At 40.4% G+C, this 14,067-nt stretch overlaps 1 protein-coding gene across 6 annotated transcripts in view; it reads left to right on the top strand.

The window, feature by feature from the left end:
- LOC124139819 (putative oxidoreductase GLYR1) overlaps window positions 1-14,067 on the top strand; it is a 107,023-nt gene that overhangs the window by 86,930 nt on the left and 6,026 nt on the right. For 5 of the 6 annotated variants that reach the window (XM_046507166.2, XM_046507171.2, XM_046507170.2 and 2 more), the window contains 4 exons: window positions 626-791; window positions 1,293-1,472; window positions 1,849-1,860; window positions 10,628-10,752. In XM_046507166.2, the coding sequence (XP_046363122.1) occupies window positions 626-791; window positions 1,293-1,472; window positions 1,849-1,860; window positions 10,628-10,752 (483 nt within the window). The remainder of the gene's footprint in view (window positions 1-625; window positions 792-1,292; window positions 1,473-1,848; window positions 1,861-10,627; window positions 10,753-14,067) is intronic. The other variant, XM_046507167.2, reaches the window with a different exon arrangement.

The following is a 14,067-nucleotide window of genomic DNA, read 5'->3' as shown; positions in this document are numbered from 1 at the left end:
GAATCTAAAGGTCAAAGGTTTGAAGAGATTTGTTGTCATATTTGTTTTGGACATGTAAGCAAAATACCCAAAATGGTAAACATCTGAAACCTGCCTCAGTGGTATTAAACCAAACTTATTCACCATTGGAGAGTAAGGATGCTTGGTATTACTGATAGTTGAGGTTCATTATTTCCACGATACGTATCACAATATCTTTTTTAATATGGGGTTTATCTGGTGATTTCAGAATAGCATTTTTTATCATGTTATTAATGTTAGACACTTGCCAAATACCTTCAAAATGTGGTGTATAAGCCATCTTTTTCATAGACAGGTTGGCCAAATACATTTGGCAGTGTCAAGTATGGCACAATGGATGAAAGTATTTACATTTTTGCTACCAATAACACTTATTAAAGCAAACATTTAAGGTCAGAATCAATGTTTTTTACTTAGAGTGCTACTGTGATCGATACTTGTATCAAGAAGTAAAAAATTGTGCTCCACCGATGCATCAGTGCTTCATCCTGCTACTATTCAGCACCATATGAGTGTATTGTGTTGGGACATTTGGTAAGGGAATTATGTGTTGCGACACTGCTGTGATGATGTGTTTGGATGCACTGGTATGTGTGTGTTGCAGGCAATCATGGCAAGGGGTGGCGTGTTCCTGGAAGCGCCTGTTGTTGGGAGTCGGGTGCCAGCCCTAGAGGGACGATTGGTTATCCTCACATCAGGAGACAGGAAGCTCTACGATGACTGTTTCTCATGCTTTGAAGCCATGGGCAAAAAGTCATTTTACTTAGGAAGTAAGACATTTTCCTTGCTTATTTTGATCAGTAGGTTTTCAGCTTGTCCAATTTTTCTTGAAATTGATGTTGTGGCACTAAGCTTCCATGTTTGTCGTAAAAAGCAAATTTGCTTGTTGGAAGAGGTGACTAACAGGATCGGGTTGCCAGGCTTGCTGACTTGGTTGATGCATCGTATCCCAAAATTGCGTAGATTGATGCTCATGATGACAATCACAGGGTTGTCTGGTCCACACTCAATTATTTACAGACTGCCGTTATGTAGCTGTTATATTGCTGAGAGCTGCTAGCTTTAAGCAACAAAGTATGCAAGTTACCTGTTATCTTGTTATAAAAAGTGTTCTTTGTATACAGGGGTTTATGTTTGTAATCTGTTTTATTAAATGTATTCACAACACACACACACACGCACACGCACACGCACACACACACACACACATACACACACACACACACACACACACACATTGAATTTGTCTCACTGTCACTCCTTCCTTTAAGATGAAGTAGGCACTGCCACGCGGATGAAGCTCATCCACAATATGCTACTGGGCACCGTCATGGCAGGGCTGGCAGAGGCAATGGCACTCGCAGAGAAAGTGGGCATAGACATGGAGGATCTGTCAGAAGTTCTCTCCCTTGGCTCACTCTCCTGTCCTACCATTAATCATAAGAGTCAAGGTAGGCCCAATGGCACTGTAGTTAGCTGGTTCATGGGACATAGACTGATGGCAATATAACCCAAAGGCTGTTACTCGGAATTCTGAAATTTTGAAGTTAGCAAATGTCCTAAAATGAGTAGAAACTGCCAACATCCAAATCCTTATTTCACTTTCACTTTGACCTCATAAAATGTGTCTATCTGTCAAAACTTTCATTTTTGCTAAAACTAGTGAAAATGTCCAAAATTGAAAGTACATAAAAGAAAAAAAATCGTCATTTATTAAATTGGAAATGCTTTCCAAACAAACTATTTTCTGAATCTCATAAAGCACTTATTAATTGTTCTTTTTTTAATATTAATTGTTTGCATGCCTTCTTTTTTTTGTCTTTTCAGCAATTGTTAATGGCAAGTATCTTCTGCATAAACACTATCCGCGTTCTATAAACTGTTGAATATTTGGCTTGATAGTGCATGTTCCTGTTTGCACACTCAGTCCATAGTCTATGTTCACACAGTCCCTTGTTTCTGTTGTAACAGTAGTAACTTCTGTTATGATCCCTTATATCCATGTGGTTGTCTGATGCAGACTGGATTACTTATCCACAGACGTGCTTGTATAACAGTAATATTGCAGCTCACTCACTCACTCACTCACTCACTCACTCACTATCTCACTTACTATCATAGTTTTATTCACTCACTCACTCACTATCTCACTCACTGTTTCATTCACTCACTCACTATCTCACTCACTGTTTCATTCACTCACTCACTATCTCACTCACTATCTCAGTTACTACCTCACTTACTATCTCACTCACTGCTTCATTCACTGACTGACTGACTCACTCACTCACTATCTCACTCACTAAATATCTTACTTTTTTAAATCACTCACTATCTCACTCACTGCTTCATTCACTGACTGCCTGACTGACTCACTCACTCACTCACTATCTTACTTACTACCTCACTCACTATCTCACTCACTGTTTCATTCACTGACTCACTCACTATCTTACTTACTATCTCACTCACTGTTTCATTCACTGACTCACTATATCACTTACTCACTCACTATCTTACTATCTCACTCACTATCTCACTCACTCACTCACTATCTAACTATCTCACTCACTGTTTCATTCACTGACTCACTATCTTACTCACTGCTTCATTCACTGACCGACTCACTCACTCACTCTCTATCTAACTCACTCATTATCTCTCTCACTGTTTCATTCACTGACTGACTGACTCACTGACTCACTATCTCACTGACTCACTACCTCACTTACTATCTCACTCACTGTTTCATTCACTGACTCACTATCTCACTCACTGTTTCATTCACTGAGTGACTCACTCACTCACTGACTCACTATCTCACTGACTCACTTACTATCTCACTCACTATCTCACTACCTCACTTACTATCTCACTCACTGTTTCATTCACTGACTCACTATCTCACTCACTGTTTCATTCACTGAGTGACTCACTCACTCACTCACTCACTATCTCACTGACTCACTCACTATCTCACTCACTACCTCACTCTCGTCACGATATGGCTGAAATATTGCCGATGTGACGTAAAGCATAAACTCACTCACTCACTACCTCACTCACTATCTCACTTTTTCATTCACTCACTATCTTACTCACTCACTCTCTTACTCACTATCTCACTCACTCACTCACTATCTCACTCACTGTTTCATTCACTGACTGACTCACTCACTGACTATCTCACTACCTCACTTACTATCTCACTCACTGTTTCCTTCACTGACTCACTATCTCACTCACTCACTTACTATCTCACTCACTATCTTACTCACTATCTCACTACCCCACTTACTATCTCACTCACTGTTTCATTCACTGACTCACAATCTCACTCACTGTTTCATTCACTGAGTGACTCACTCACTCACTGACTCACTGTCTCACTCACTGACTCACTTACTCACTCACTATCTCACTCACTACCTCACTCACTACCTCACTCACTATCTCACTCACTATATTACTCACAACCTCATTCACTATCTCACTCACTGTTTCATTCACTCACTAACTATCTTACTATATTACTCACTCACTCTCTTACTCACTCACTATCTCACTCACTCACTATCTCACTCACTATCTTACTCACTCACTATCTCACTACCTCACTTACTATCTCACTCACTTTTTCCTTTCACTGACTCACTATCTCACTTCATTCACTGACTGACTGACTCACTCACTCTCTATCTAACTCACTCATTATCTCACTCACTCGCTATCTCACTCACTATCTTACTCACTACCTGACTGACTCACTGTTTCATTGACTAACTTACTATCTTACTCACTCACTCACTCACTATCTCACTCACTCACTCACTATCTTACTTACTATCTCACTCACTATCTCACTCACTGTCTTACTCACTACCTCATCCACTATCTTACTCACTGTTTCATTCACTCACTATCTCACTCACTCACTCACTATCTCACTCACTATCTTACTCACTGTCCTACTCACAGTCTTACTCACTATCTCACTCACTATCTTACTCACTATCTCACTCACTATCTCACTCACTGTTTCATTCACTCACTATCTCACTCACTCACTCACTATCTCACTCACTATCTTACTCATTGTTTCATTGACTAACTTACTATCTTACTCACTCACTCACTCACTATCTCACTCACTCACTCACTATCTTACTTACTATCTCACTCACTATCTCACTCACTGTCTTACTCACTACCTCATCCACTATCGTACTCACTGTTTCATTCACTCACTATCTCACTCACTCACTCACTATCTCACTCACTATCTCACTCACTGTTTCATTCACTCACTATCTCACTCACTCACTCACTATCTTACTCACTATCTCACTCACTATCTTACTCACTGTTTCATTCACTCACTATCTCACTCACTCACTCACTCACTATCTCACTCACTATCTTACTCACTGTCCTACTCACTGTCTTACTCACTATCTTACTCACTATCTCACTCACTGTCTTACTCACTGTCCTACTCACTATCTCACTCACTCACTATCTCACTCACTCACTATCTTACTCACTATCTCACTCACTATCTTACTCACTGTCCTACTCACTATCTCACTCACTGTCTTACTCACTATCTTACTCACTATCTCACTCACTGTCTTACTCACTATCTCACTCACTATCTTACTCACTATCTTACTCACTATCTTACTCACTATCTCACTCACTGTCTTACTCACTATCTTACTCACTATCTTACTCACTATCTTACTCACTCACTCACTATCTCACTCACTATCTTACTCACTGTCTCACTCACTGTCTTACTCACTATCTCACTCACTATCTTACTCACTGTCCTACTCACTATCTCACTCACTGTCTTACTCACTATCTTACTCACTATCTCACTCACTGTCTTACTCACTATCTCACTCACTATCTTACTCACTATCTTACTCACTATCTTACTCACTATCTTACTCACTATCTCACTCACTGTCTTACTCACTATCTTATTCACTATCTTACTCACTATCTTACTCACTATCTTACTCACTATCTCACTCACTATCTTACTCACTGTCCTACTCACTATCTTACTCACTGTCTTACTCACTATCTCACTCACTATCTCACTCACTATCTTACTCACTATCTCACTCACTATCTTACTCACTATCTCACTCACTGTCTTACTCTCTATCTTACTCACTATCTCACTCACTATCTTACTCACTGTCCTACTCACTATCTCACTCACTGTCTTACTCACTATCTTACTCACTATCTCACTCACTGTCTTACTCACTATCTCACTCACTATCTTACTCACTGTCCTACTCACTATCTCACTCACTGTCTTACTCACTATCTTACTCACTATCTCACTCACTGTCTTACTCACTATCTCACTCACTATCTGACTCACTGTCCTACTCACTATCTCACTCACTGTCTTACTCACTATCTTACTCACTATCTCACTCACTGTCTTACTCACTATCTCATTATCTTACTCACTGTCTTACTCACTATCGGGGCAGTCAGGTAGCCTAGTGGTTAAAGCGTTCGCTCGTGAGTAAGATCGCTCGCCACGCCGAAGACCCGGGTTCGATTCCCGACATGGGTACAATGTGTGAAGCCCATTTCTGGTGTCCCCCGCCTTGATGTTGCTGGAATATTGCTAAAAGCGGCGTAAAACCATACTCACTCACTCACTCACTCACTCACTCACTATCTCACTATCTCACTCACTATCTTACTGTTTCATTCACTCACTATCTCACTCACTATCTCACTAACTCACTATCTCACTCACTATCTTACTCACTATCTCACTATCTTACTCACTGTCTTACTCACTATCTCACTATATTACTCACTGTTTCATTCACTCACTCACTCCCTCACTATCTTACTATCTTACTCACTGTTTCATTCACTCACTCACTATCTCACTCACTCACTATCTCACTCACTCACTATCTTACTATCTTACTCACTGTTTCATTCACTGACTCACTATCTCACTCACTCACTATCTTACTCACTGTTTCATTCACTCACTCACTATCTCACTCACTCACTATCTTACTCACTGTTTCATTCACTGACTCACTATCTCACTGACACTCTCACTATCTTACTCACTGTTTCATTCACTGACTCACTATCTCACTCACTCACTATCTCACTCACTCACTATCTTACTCACTGTTTCATTCACTCACTCACTATCTCACTGACACTCTCACTATCTTACTCACTGTTTCATTCACTGACTCACTATCTCACTGACACTCTAACTATCTTACTCACTGTTTCATTCACTGAATCACTATCTCACTAACTCACTATCTCACTTACTCACTCACTCACTGTTTCATTCACTGACTCACTCACTCACTCACTATCTTACTATCTTACTCACTGTTTCATTCACTGACTCACTATCTCACTAACTCACTATCTCACTTACTCACTCACTCACTGTTTCATTCACTCACTCACTTTCTCACTCACTCACTATCTCACTCACTGTTTCATTCACTGTTTCATTCACTCACTCACTGACTATCTCACTCACACACTATCTCCCTAAACCATCCAGCCACCCACCAGTTGATGACAGTGGACATTTGAGTGAAACCGAATACTTTTGGTGTCACTTTACTCTACTTCCCAGTGCAATGAAGGTTGTTTGTTTTGCTTGTCCCAGAGGACCATACGCCAGATGAAATTTTGCTCTGAGGGCCATAAGTTTGTCATTATATTGTGAGTGATATGTGTTGCTTTCCCTGACAGCTTCTAGAAGACATTGTCTGTGACCTCCCTGGTGGTGTGGTGCATGTGTGTCTTGTAGGAGTTACCTCCCTCTCTCACCTTATTTACCTGTCCCCCTAGCTTCTTGACTTTGTCTCACTATCTCACTTATTAACTCTCTAAATGCAAGAAATAACAGAAAAAATAAGAAAACCTCAAGCTATTTTATAGTGAAACAATACAGTGTGTCGCGGTAAAAAAGAAATGCGATCAAAGCGTGCGAGAGAAGAAACATGTGCAGCATAGACAACTTAAACATTCCTAAATATTCTCTCATTACCTGTCCGGGTGGCTCAGTGGGACACCAGTGGGCTACAAAACTTCACATGATATGTGAGGTATCAGATTTGATTTCAGTCATCCATAATGAAAAAGTTTCATTTCTTGTCTTCGATTTTAGAACATTGGACATATGAAACACATAGTCCAAGTGTCATCTGTTACTCAGTCATCGGGTATCACCAGGAAACATATGAAACACATAGTCCAAGTGTCATCTGTTACTCAGTCATCGGGTATCACCAGGAAACATATGAAACACATAGTCCAAGTGTCATCTGTTACTCAGTCATCGGGTATCACCAGGAAACATATGAAACACATAGTCCAAGTGTCATCTGCTACTCAGTCATTGGGTATCACCAGGAAACATATGAAACACATAGTCCAAGTGACATCTGTTACTCAGTCATCGGGTATCACCAGGAAACATATGAAACACATAGTCCAAGTGTCATCTGCTACTCAGTCATCGGGTATCACCAGGAAACATATGAAACACATAGTCCAAGTGTCATCTGTTACTCAGTCATCGGGTATCACCAGGAAAAAGTAAAATCTCATACCAGGTCTTACTAGGAAAAAGTAAAACCTCCCAAGAGGTTATGAGATAGAAAGATACCTACAAATCTATAGGCAAAGGTGGCAGTATCAAACCTAGAGACTTGAGGTTTGATATAAGGAAACCTGTCACAGACACACCTTGGTTGAGGAGCTAATATGGACAGTCTTAACAATGCAAGGTCTATGGCAACCTTGGGACACTCGATTAATGCATGCTGGGGCAGCTCAACATCTTGCAGACATTTATTCTGCCAGGGGAGGATAGTGGCTACAGAAAGGTCTCCCCAATGTTGGATAACATTGGTGTTGGACACACCTCATCTGGACTTGTCTGGCACATGCCATAACAACAAGTTTCCAGTGTATGTCAGTCTGCTGTCGGATCTCCAAGCTCATTGAGCAGATGTTGATCATGGTATGGATGGGGATATTGGCATATGACTGTCGACCTTGTTCCTTCATAGACGGGGTTCTGAGGAAGATCGAGGACACAGACTGCGCCCAAATGGCCAGCCTAGCTGGGGTTTCCGCAGACTGTTTCCATTATTCTTGGACAAACCCCTGAGACTTCCGTAACACTGACATCTCCTACTCCAGCCCAGATCAGACATCATGTTCGGCAGCCTACTTCCACGGCACCTTCATACCTTCATGCTTGGAAGTTATCATACAAAGATGTAGACAAACTCCATCTACTCCAAACCTGCCTCAGCAACAGTTGCTCCATCTTCACCAGGATGCTAAGTTCTGCCACGGCATCATGGAAAGATACAGTTCGGCCCGATATACAGTTCTCCAGCCCAATGGGATATCTGTAGGAGATTATCCTGTCCACAACAGAACGATGAAATCGTTCCTGTTGGAGGACGTGTAAAACCCATGCTTCATTCTCAAATGTAACTGATCATTTTTTTTTATCTGATTGGGTCTTACCCGAGTTCGTGGCAAAGATCCAGTCTCCAGCTCTGGGATGATTAGGGCATAGACAATACATGAGTCGTGCCCTTTGCAAAGAGCTTGTATCCACCGGAGTGGTATCTCTGTTCTGTTCTGGCTTGCAGATTCTACTAACCAGCCACTCAACTGCATCGGAAATACAGAAAATATCTGTTAATCTTCTATACAAAAGATGTCTTGCATTTATTCTGAAAATTGGGCCTTTAGGTGATTTTGGGATGATGTATGCCTAATATTGGTCAAAGCACCTAGAATAGTGTTGTTTGGAACAATTAGGACCCAAATTTGATGAAAATCACGAAGTTTAATTTCAGTAGAACTGTTGACTATTGGCGTTTGGGTAGCCTAGTAGTTAAAACGTTCGCTGGCACACTGAAGACCCAGGTTCGATCCCCCACATGAGTACAATGTGTGAAGCCCATTTCTGGTGTCCCTGGCCGTGATGTTGCTGGAATATTGCTAAAAGCGGCATAAAACCATACTCACTCACTGACTCACTGTTGACTATCCAGGGCATAACTAGATGTCAGAACCTTTCGATCAGTCAGGGGTATTCAGGCAATGATGTAATAGAGGTTTTGTATTTGTAGGAATTATCAAACAATAGCCATCATTGTTAACAAGATAACTCTGATCCAAAGAATCAACATGGTGCAAAAATTTTTTGAATCATACCTACCTATTGATTCAAGTACCAATACTGACATAACCCTTTGGTAAGACAAATTGCAATTTGCATTTGGTATCTTCAGAAACAGGAATGAGAATATGGCACATTTCAGTTTAAATATTAATGTAATAATAAACATTTAAATATGAAAACAAAACTTTCAACAAGGAACAGGGGGTATTAAGTTGAAACAATCATAGTGGTAAACATGATTTTGTTGACATTGATATATCTCCAGTGGTAAAGTTATTAATATTTTTTTCATAATTGATCTTTTCAAAGAAGTAGTTACATTGTTGTTATATTATGTTTTAATGAACAGGATCAGTGGAGACATGAAGATATTGGTAAAACTGAAGCCCACAACCTTGTGAACCATGCTTCTTTGAGAGTTACCTCTCTAATGCTAATATGATTACTCCTGTAGCCTGACACGTCAATTATTCACGCTGTCCAAAACTTGGTCAATGTTTCACTGCAGCGAAAGTCTGTATGGGGATAGAGCTTGACTGGTTACCTGCTCTTCGCCTCCTAGTGGCTGCAGGCGAGGAGCACAAGTGCTCTAGAACAGAACCTGGCTTCCTCTCATGATCGGGCTGATTAAAACAAATATGTTTAGTGTAATAATTCACAGTTAGGAATGTTTTAAAAATATTTTCATAATTATTTACGCATATCATTATGCATATGTGAGACAAAGAAAAGGATTGTTGCAAAAGGTTTGTTTACATCTTTCCAACTATTACTCCTCTCCATGTAACTTTCTCAATCCAAAAACAAATAAAGCAACAAATAATTCAAAGAATATGACCTCTATTACATCAGGAGCTATCACACCTGCCTCCCCAGTAATCTGCATGCAGTTACTGATCATGATGTTAGAAACAAGTGAGGTTTTCCCCATGGCACATGTGCAAGAGATATAGGAAGAGAGATAATATTAGCGTCACAACATATTATAGGTAGTTGACAGTGAAGAGGACTTCTGGTGAAAATATTAAGAATTTTATAAGGTGATTACAACCAAAATACAGGATTTAGGTAATAATTTATTAGAGGTATAGTATTCTTTGAATACAGAGAGGACTAAAAATGGGATTCCCAGTGGTTGGATTATTGCTTTTTTTGTATGTGACCCACCTCAAAAAGTGCTTGACTTAGTCCATGATTAAGACCACTGCAGAACAAAATAACCCGTGATATATTGACAACCTGTGTGTGATGTGTGTACTGAGATGTGTGATATATATATCACACATATATGGTGGCTTCTGAACTTTGTATGTGTGTACTGAAGCATGTGATGTATGGAGTACTGACTAGTGTTCTCTCTTGCAGCAATGGTGAATGGCAAGTTTGACCCACACTTTCCCCTACAGCACCAGCAGAAAGATCTACGACTAGTCCTGGGCCTTGGGGATCGTGTGGAACAGCCGTTGTATGTCGCCTCTGCAGCTAATGAGGTAACTAACTGTAGTACTGTATGTCGTCTCCTCAGCTACTGAGGTAACTGACTGTAGTGCTGTATGTCATGTCCACAGCTACTGAGGTAACTGACTGTAGTACTGTATGTCATGTCCACAGCTACTGAGGTAACTGACTGTAGTGCTGTATGTCATGTCCACAGCTACTGAGGTAACTGACTGTAGTACTGTATGTCATGTCCACAGCTACTGAGGTAACTGACTGTAGTACTGTATGTCATGTCCACAGCTACTGAGGTAACTGACTGTAGTGCTGTATGTCATGTCCACAGCTACTGAGGTAACTAACTGTAGTACTGTATGTCATGTCCACAGCTACTGAGGTAACTGACTGTAGTGCTGTATGTCATGTCCACAGCTACTGAGGTAACTGACTGTAGTACTGTATGTCATGTCCACAGCTACTGAGGTAACTAACTGTAGTGCTGTATGTCATGTCCACAGCTACTGAGGTAACTGACTGTAGTACTGTATGTCATGTCCACAGCTACTGAGGTAACTGACTGTAGTACTGTATGTCATGTCCACAGCTACTGAGGTAACTGACTGTAGTGCTGTATGTCGTCACCTCAGCTACTGAGGTAACTGACTGTAGTACTGTATGTCGTCTCAATAGTTACTGAGGTAACTGACTGTAGTACTGTACCTTGTCAGCAAATGAGGTAACTGTTGTACAGTTAGTTACCATGTCAGCTAATGAGGTAACTGTCATACCGTTTGTAACCTTGTCAGCTAATGAGGTAACTGTAGTACTGTTTGTTACCTTGTCAGCTAATGAGTTAACTGTTTTTATCCCCCACCCAACAAAGTTGGCGGGGGATATAGAAACAGGTTCCGTCCGTCCGTCCGTCTGTCCGTCACGTTTCGTTTCCGGAGCATAACTCATAAATCGTTCAATATTTTTTCATCAAACTTTGCAGGTCTGTCAGGTACATGCTGAACTGGTGCCTTTTGCTATTTAGAAATTTTAGAAATTTTTATATTTTACGTTTCCATGGCAACAAGATGGACTTAGGTTCTGTGAGGGTAGGGTTCGTTTCCGGAGCATAACTCATCAACCGTTCAATATTTTTACATCAAACTTTGCAGGTCTGTCAGGTACATGCTGAACTGGTGCCTTTTGCTATTTAGAAATTTTAGAATTTTATATTTTTTACGTTTCCATGCCAACAAGATGGACTTAGGTTCCAAACTCTTCTTTTTTTATCCCCCCGGCATATAATGCAGGGGGATATAGCGATCAGCCAGTCTGTCCGTCCGTCCGTCTGTCCGTCCGTAATCATTTCCTTTTCCGGGACAGAATTCGAAAACCATTCAGTGTATTTGATCGAAACTTGGCAAGGCTATCAGGCACATACTGAAGTGGTGCCTTTTGATATTTTGGGATTTTTTTAATTTTAATTTTTTAAAATTTTTATGGAATGAAGTTGGACATGGACTCAATTGGGGATGGGGTTTGTTTCCGGGTCAGAATACGAAAACCATTCAGTGTATTTAATTGAAACTTGGCAAATCTATCAGGCACATACTGAAGTGGTGCCTTTTGATATTTATTTTTTTATGAATTTTTATTTTTTACAATTTTTATGGAAAGAACGGGTTCATTTCCGGGCCAGAATTTGAAAACCATTCAGTGGGTAAACAATGTATGCTTCTTAAAGAACATTCAACTGTTGACTCATTACATACAGAATTGCACATTAACTAGTGGTTACTTTACAGACAGCTGCCGGGGGGAAATGTCATCTTTCTGATGACTCTTGTTTTACAATTTCCATGACAAGTTCCACCGCTAAAAAAGGTTAGGGTTTGTTTAGATTTAATTATGTCATAAATTCTGCAACAGGGGCGGGGGATATAGCCATGTTAGTGGCAAACTCTTGTACTATTTTTTACCTTGTCAGCAAATAAGATTACTGTTGTACCGTTTGTTACCTTGTCAGCTAATGAGGTAACTGTTGTACCGTTTGTTACCTTGTCAGCTAACGAGGTAACTGTTGTACCGTTTGTTTCCTTGTCAGCTAACGAGGTAACTGTTGTACAGTTAGTTACCTTGTCAGCTAATGAGGTAACTGTTGTACCGTTTGTTTCCTTGTCAGCTAATGAGGTAACTGTTGTACAGTTAGTTACCATGTCAGCTAATGAGGTAACTGTTGTACCGTTTGTTACCTTGTCAGCTAATGAGGTAACTGTTGTACCGTTTGTTACCTTGTCAGCTAATGAGGTAACTGTTGTACCGTTTGTTACCTTGTCAGCTAATGACGTAACTGTTGTACCGTTTGTTACCTTGTCAGCTAATGAGGTTACTGTTGTACCGTTTGTTACCTTGTCAGCTAATGAGGTAACTGTTGTACCGTTTGTTACCTTGTCAGCTAATGAGGTTACTGTTGTACCGTTTGTTACCTTGTCAGCTAATGAGGTTACTGTTGTATACATTTGTTACCTTGTCAGCTAATGATGTTACTGTTGTACCGTTTGTTACCTTGTCAGCTAATGAGGTAACTGTTGTACCGTTTGTTACCTTGTCAGCTAATGAGGTTACTGTTGTACCGTTTGTTACCTTGTCAGCTAATGAGGTAACTGTTGTACCGTTTGTTACATTGTCAGCTAATGAGGTAACTGTTGTACCGTTTGTTACCTTGTCAGCTAATGAGGTTACTGTTGTACCGTTTGTTACCTTGTCAGCTAATGAGGTTACTGTTGTACCGTTTGTTACCTTGTCAGCTAATGAGGTTACTGTTGTACCGTTTGTTACCTTGTCAGCTAATGAGGTAACTGTTGTACCGTTTGTTACCTTGTCAGCTAATGAGGTAACTGTTGTACCGTTTGTTACCTTGTCAGCTAATGAGGTTACTGTTGTACCGTTTGTTACCTTGTCAGCTAATGAGGTTACTGTTGTACCGTTTGTTACCTTGTCAGCTAATGAGGTAACTGTTGTACCGTTTGTTACCTTGTCAGCTAATGAGGTAAATGTTGTACCGTTTGTTACCTTGTCAGCTAATGAGGTTACTGTTGTATACGTTTGTTACCTTGTCAGCTAATGAGGTAACTGTTGTACCGTTTGTTACCTTGTCAGCTAACGAGGTAACTGTTGTACCGTTTGTTACCTTGTCAGCTAATGAGGTTACTGTTGTACCGTTTGTTACCTTGTCAGCTAATGAGGTAACTGTTGTACCGTTTGTTACCTTGTCAGCTAATGAGGTTACTGTTGTACCGTTTGTTACCTTGTCAGCTAATGAGGTTACTGTTGTACCGTTTGTTACCTTGTCAGCTAATGACAATACTGTCATACCG

This window comes from Haliotis rufescens, unplaced genomic scaffold (assembly GCF_023055435.1).
Source record: "Haliotis rufescens isolate VD_foot unplaced genomic scaffold, xgHalRufe1.0.p SCAF_7, whole genome shotgun sequence".
Lineage (NCBI taxonomy): Eukaryota > Metazoa > Mollusca > Gastropoda > Lepetellida > Haliotidae > Haliotis > Haliotis rufescens.
Note: the sequence above shows the minus strand (reverse complement) of the source record. Positions and strands in the feature narration are given on the sequence as shown.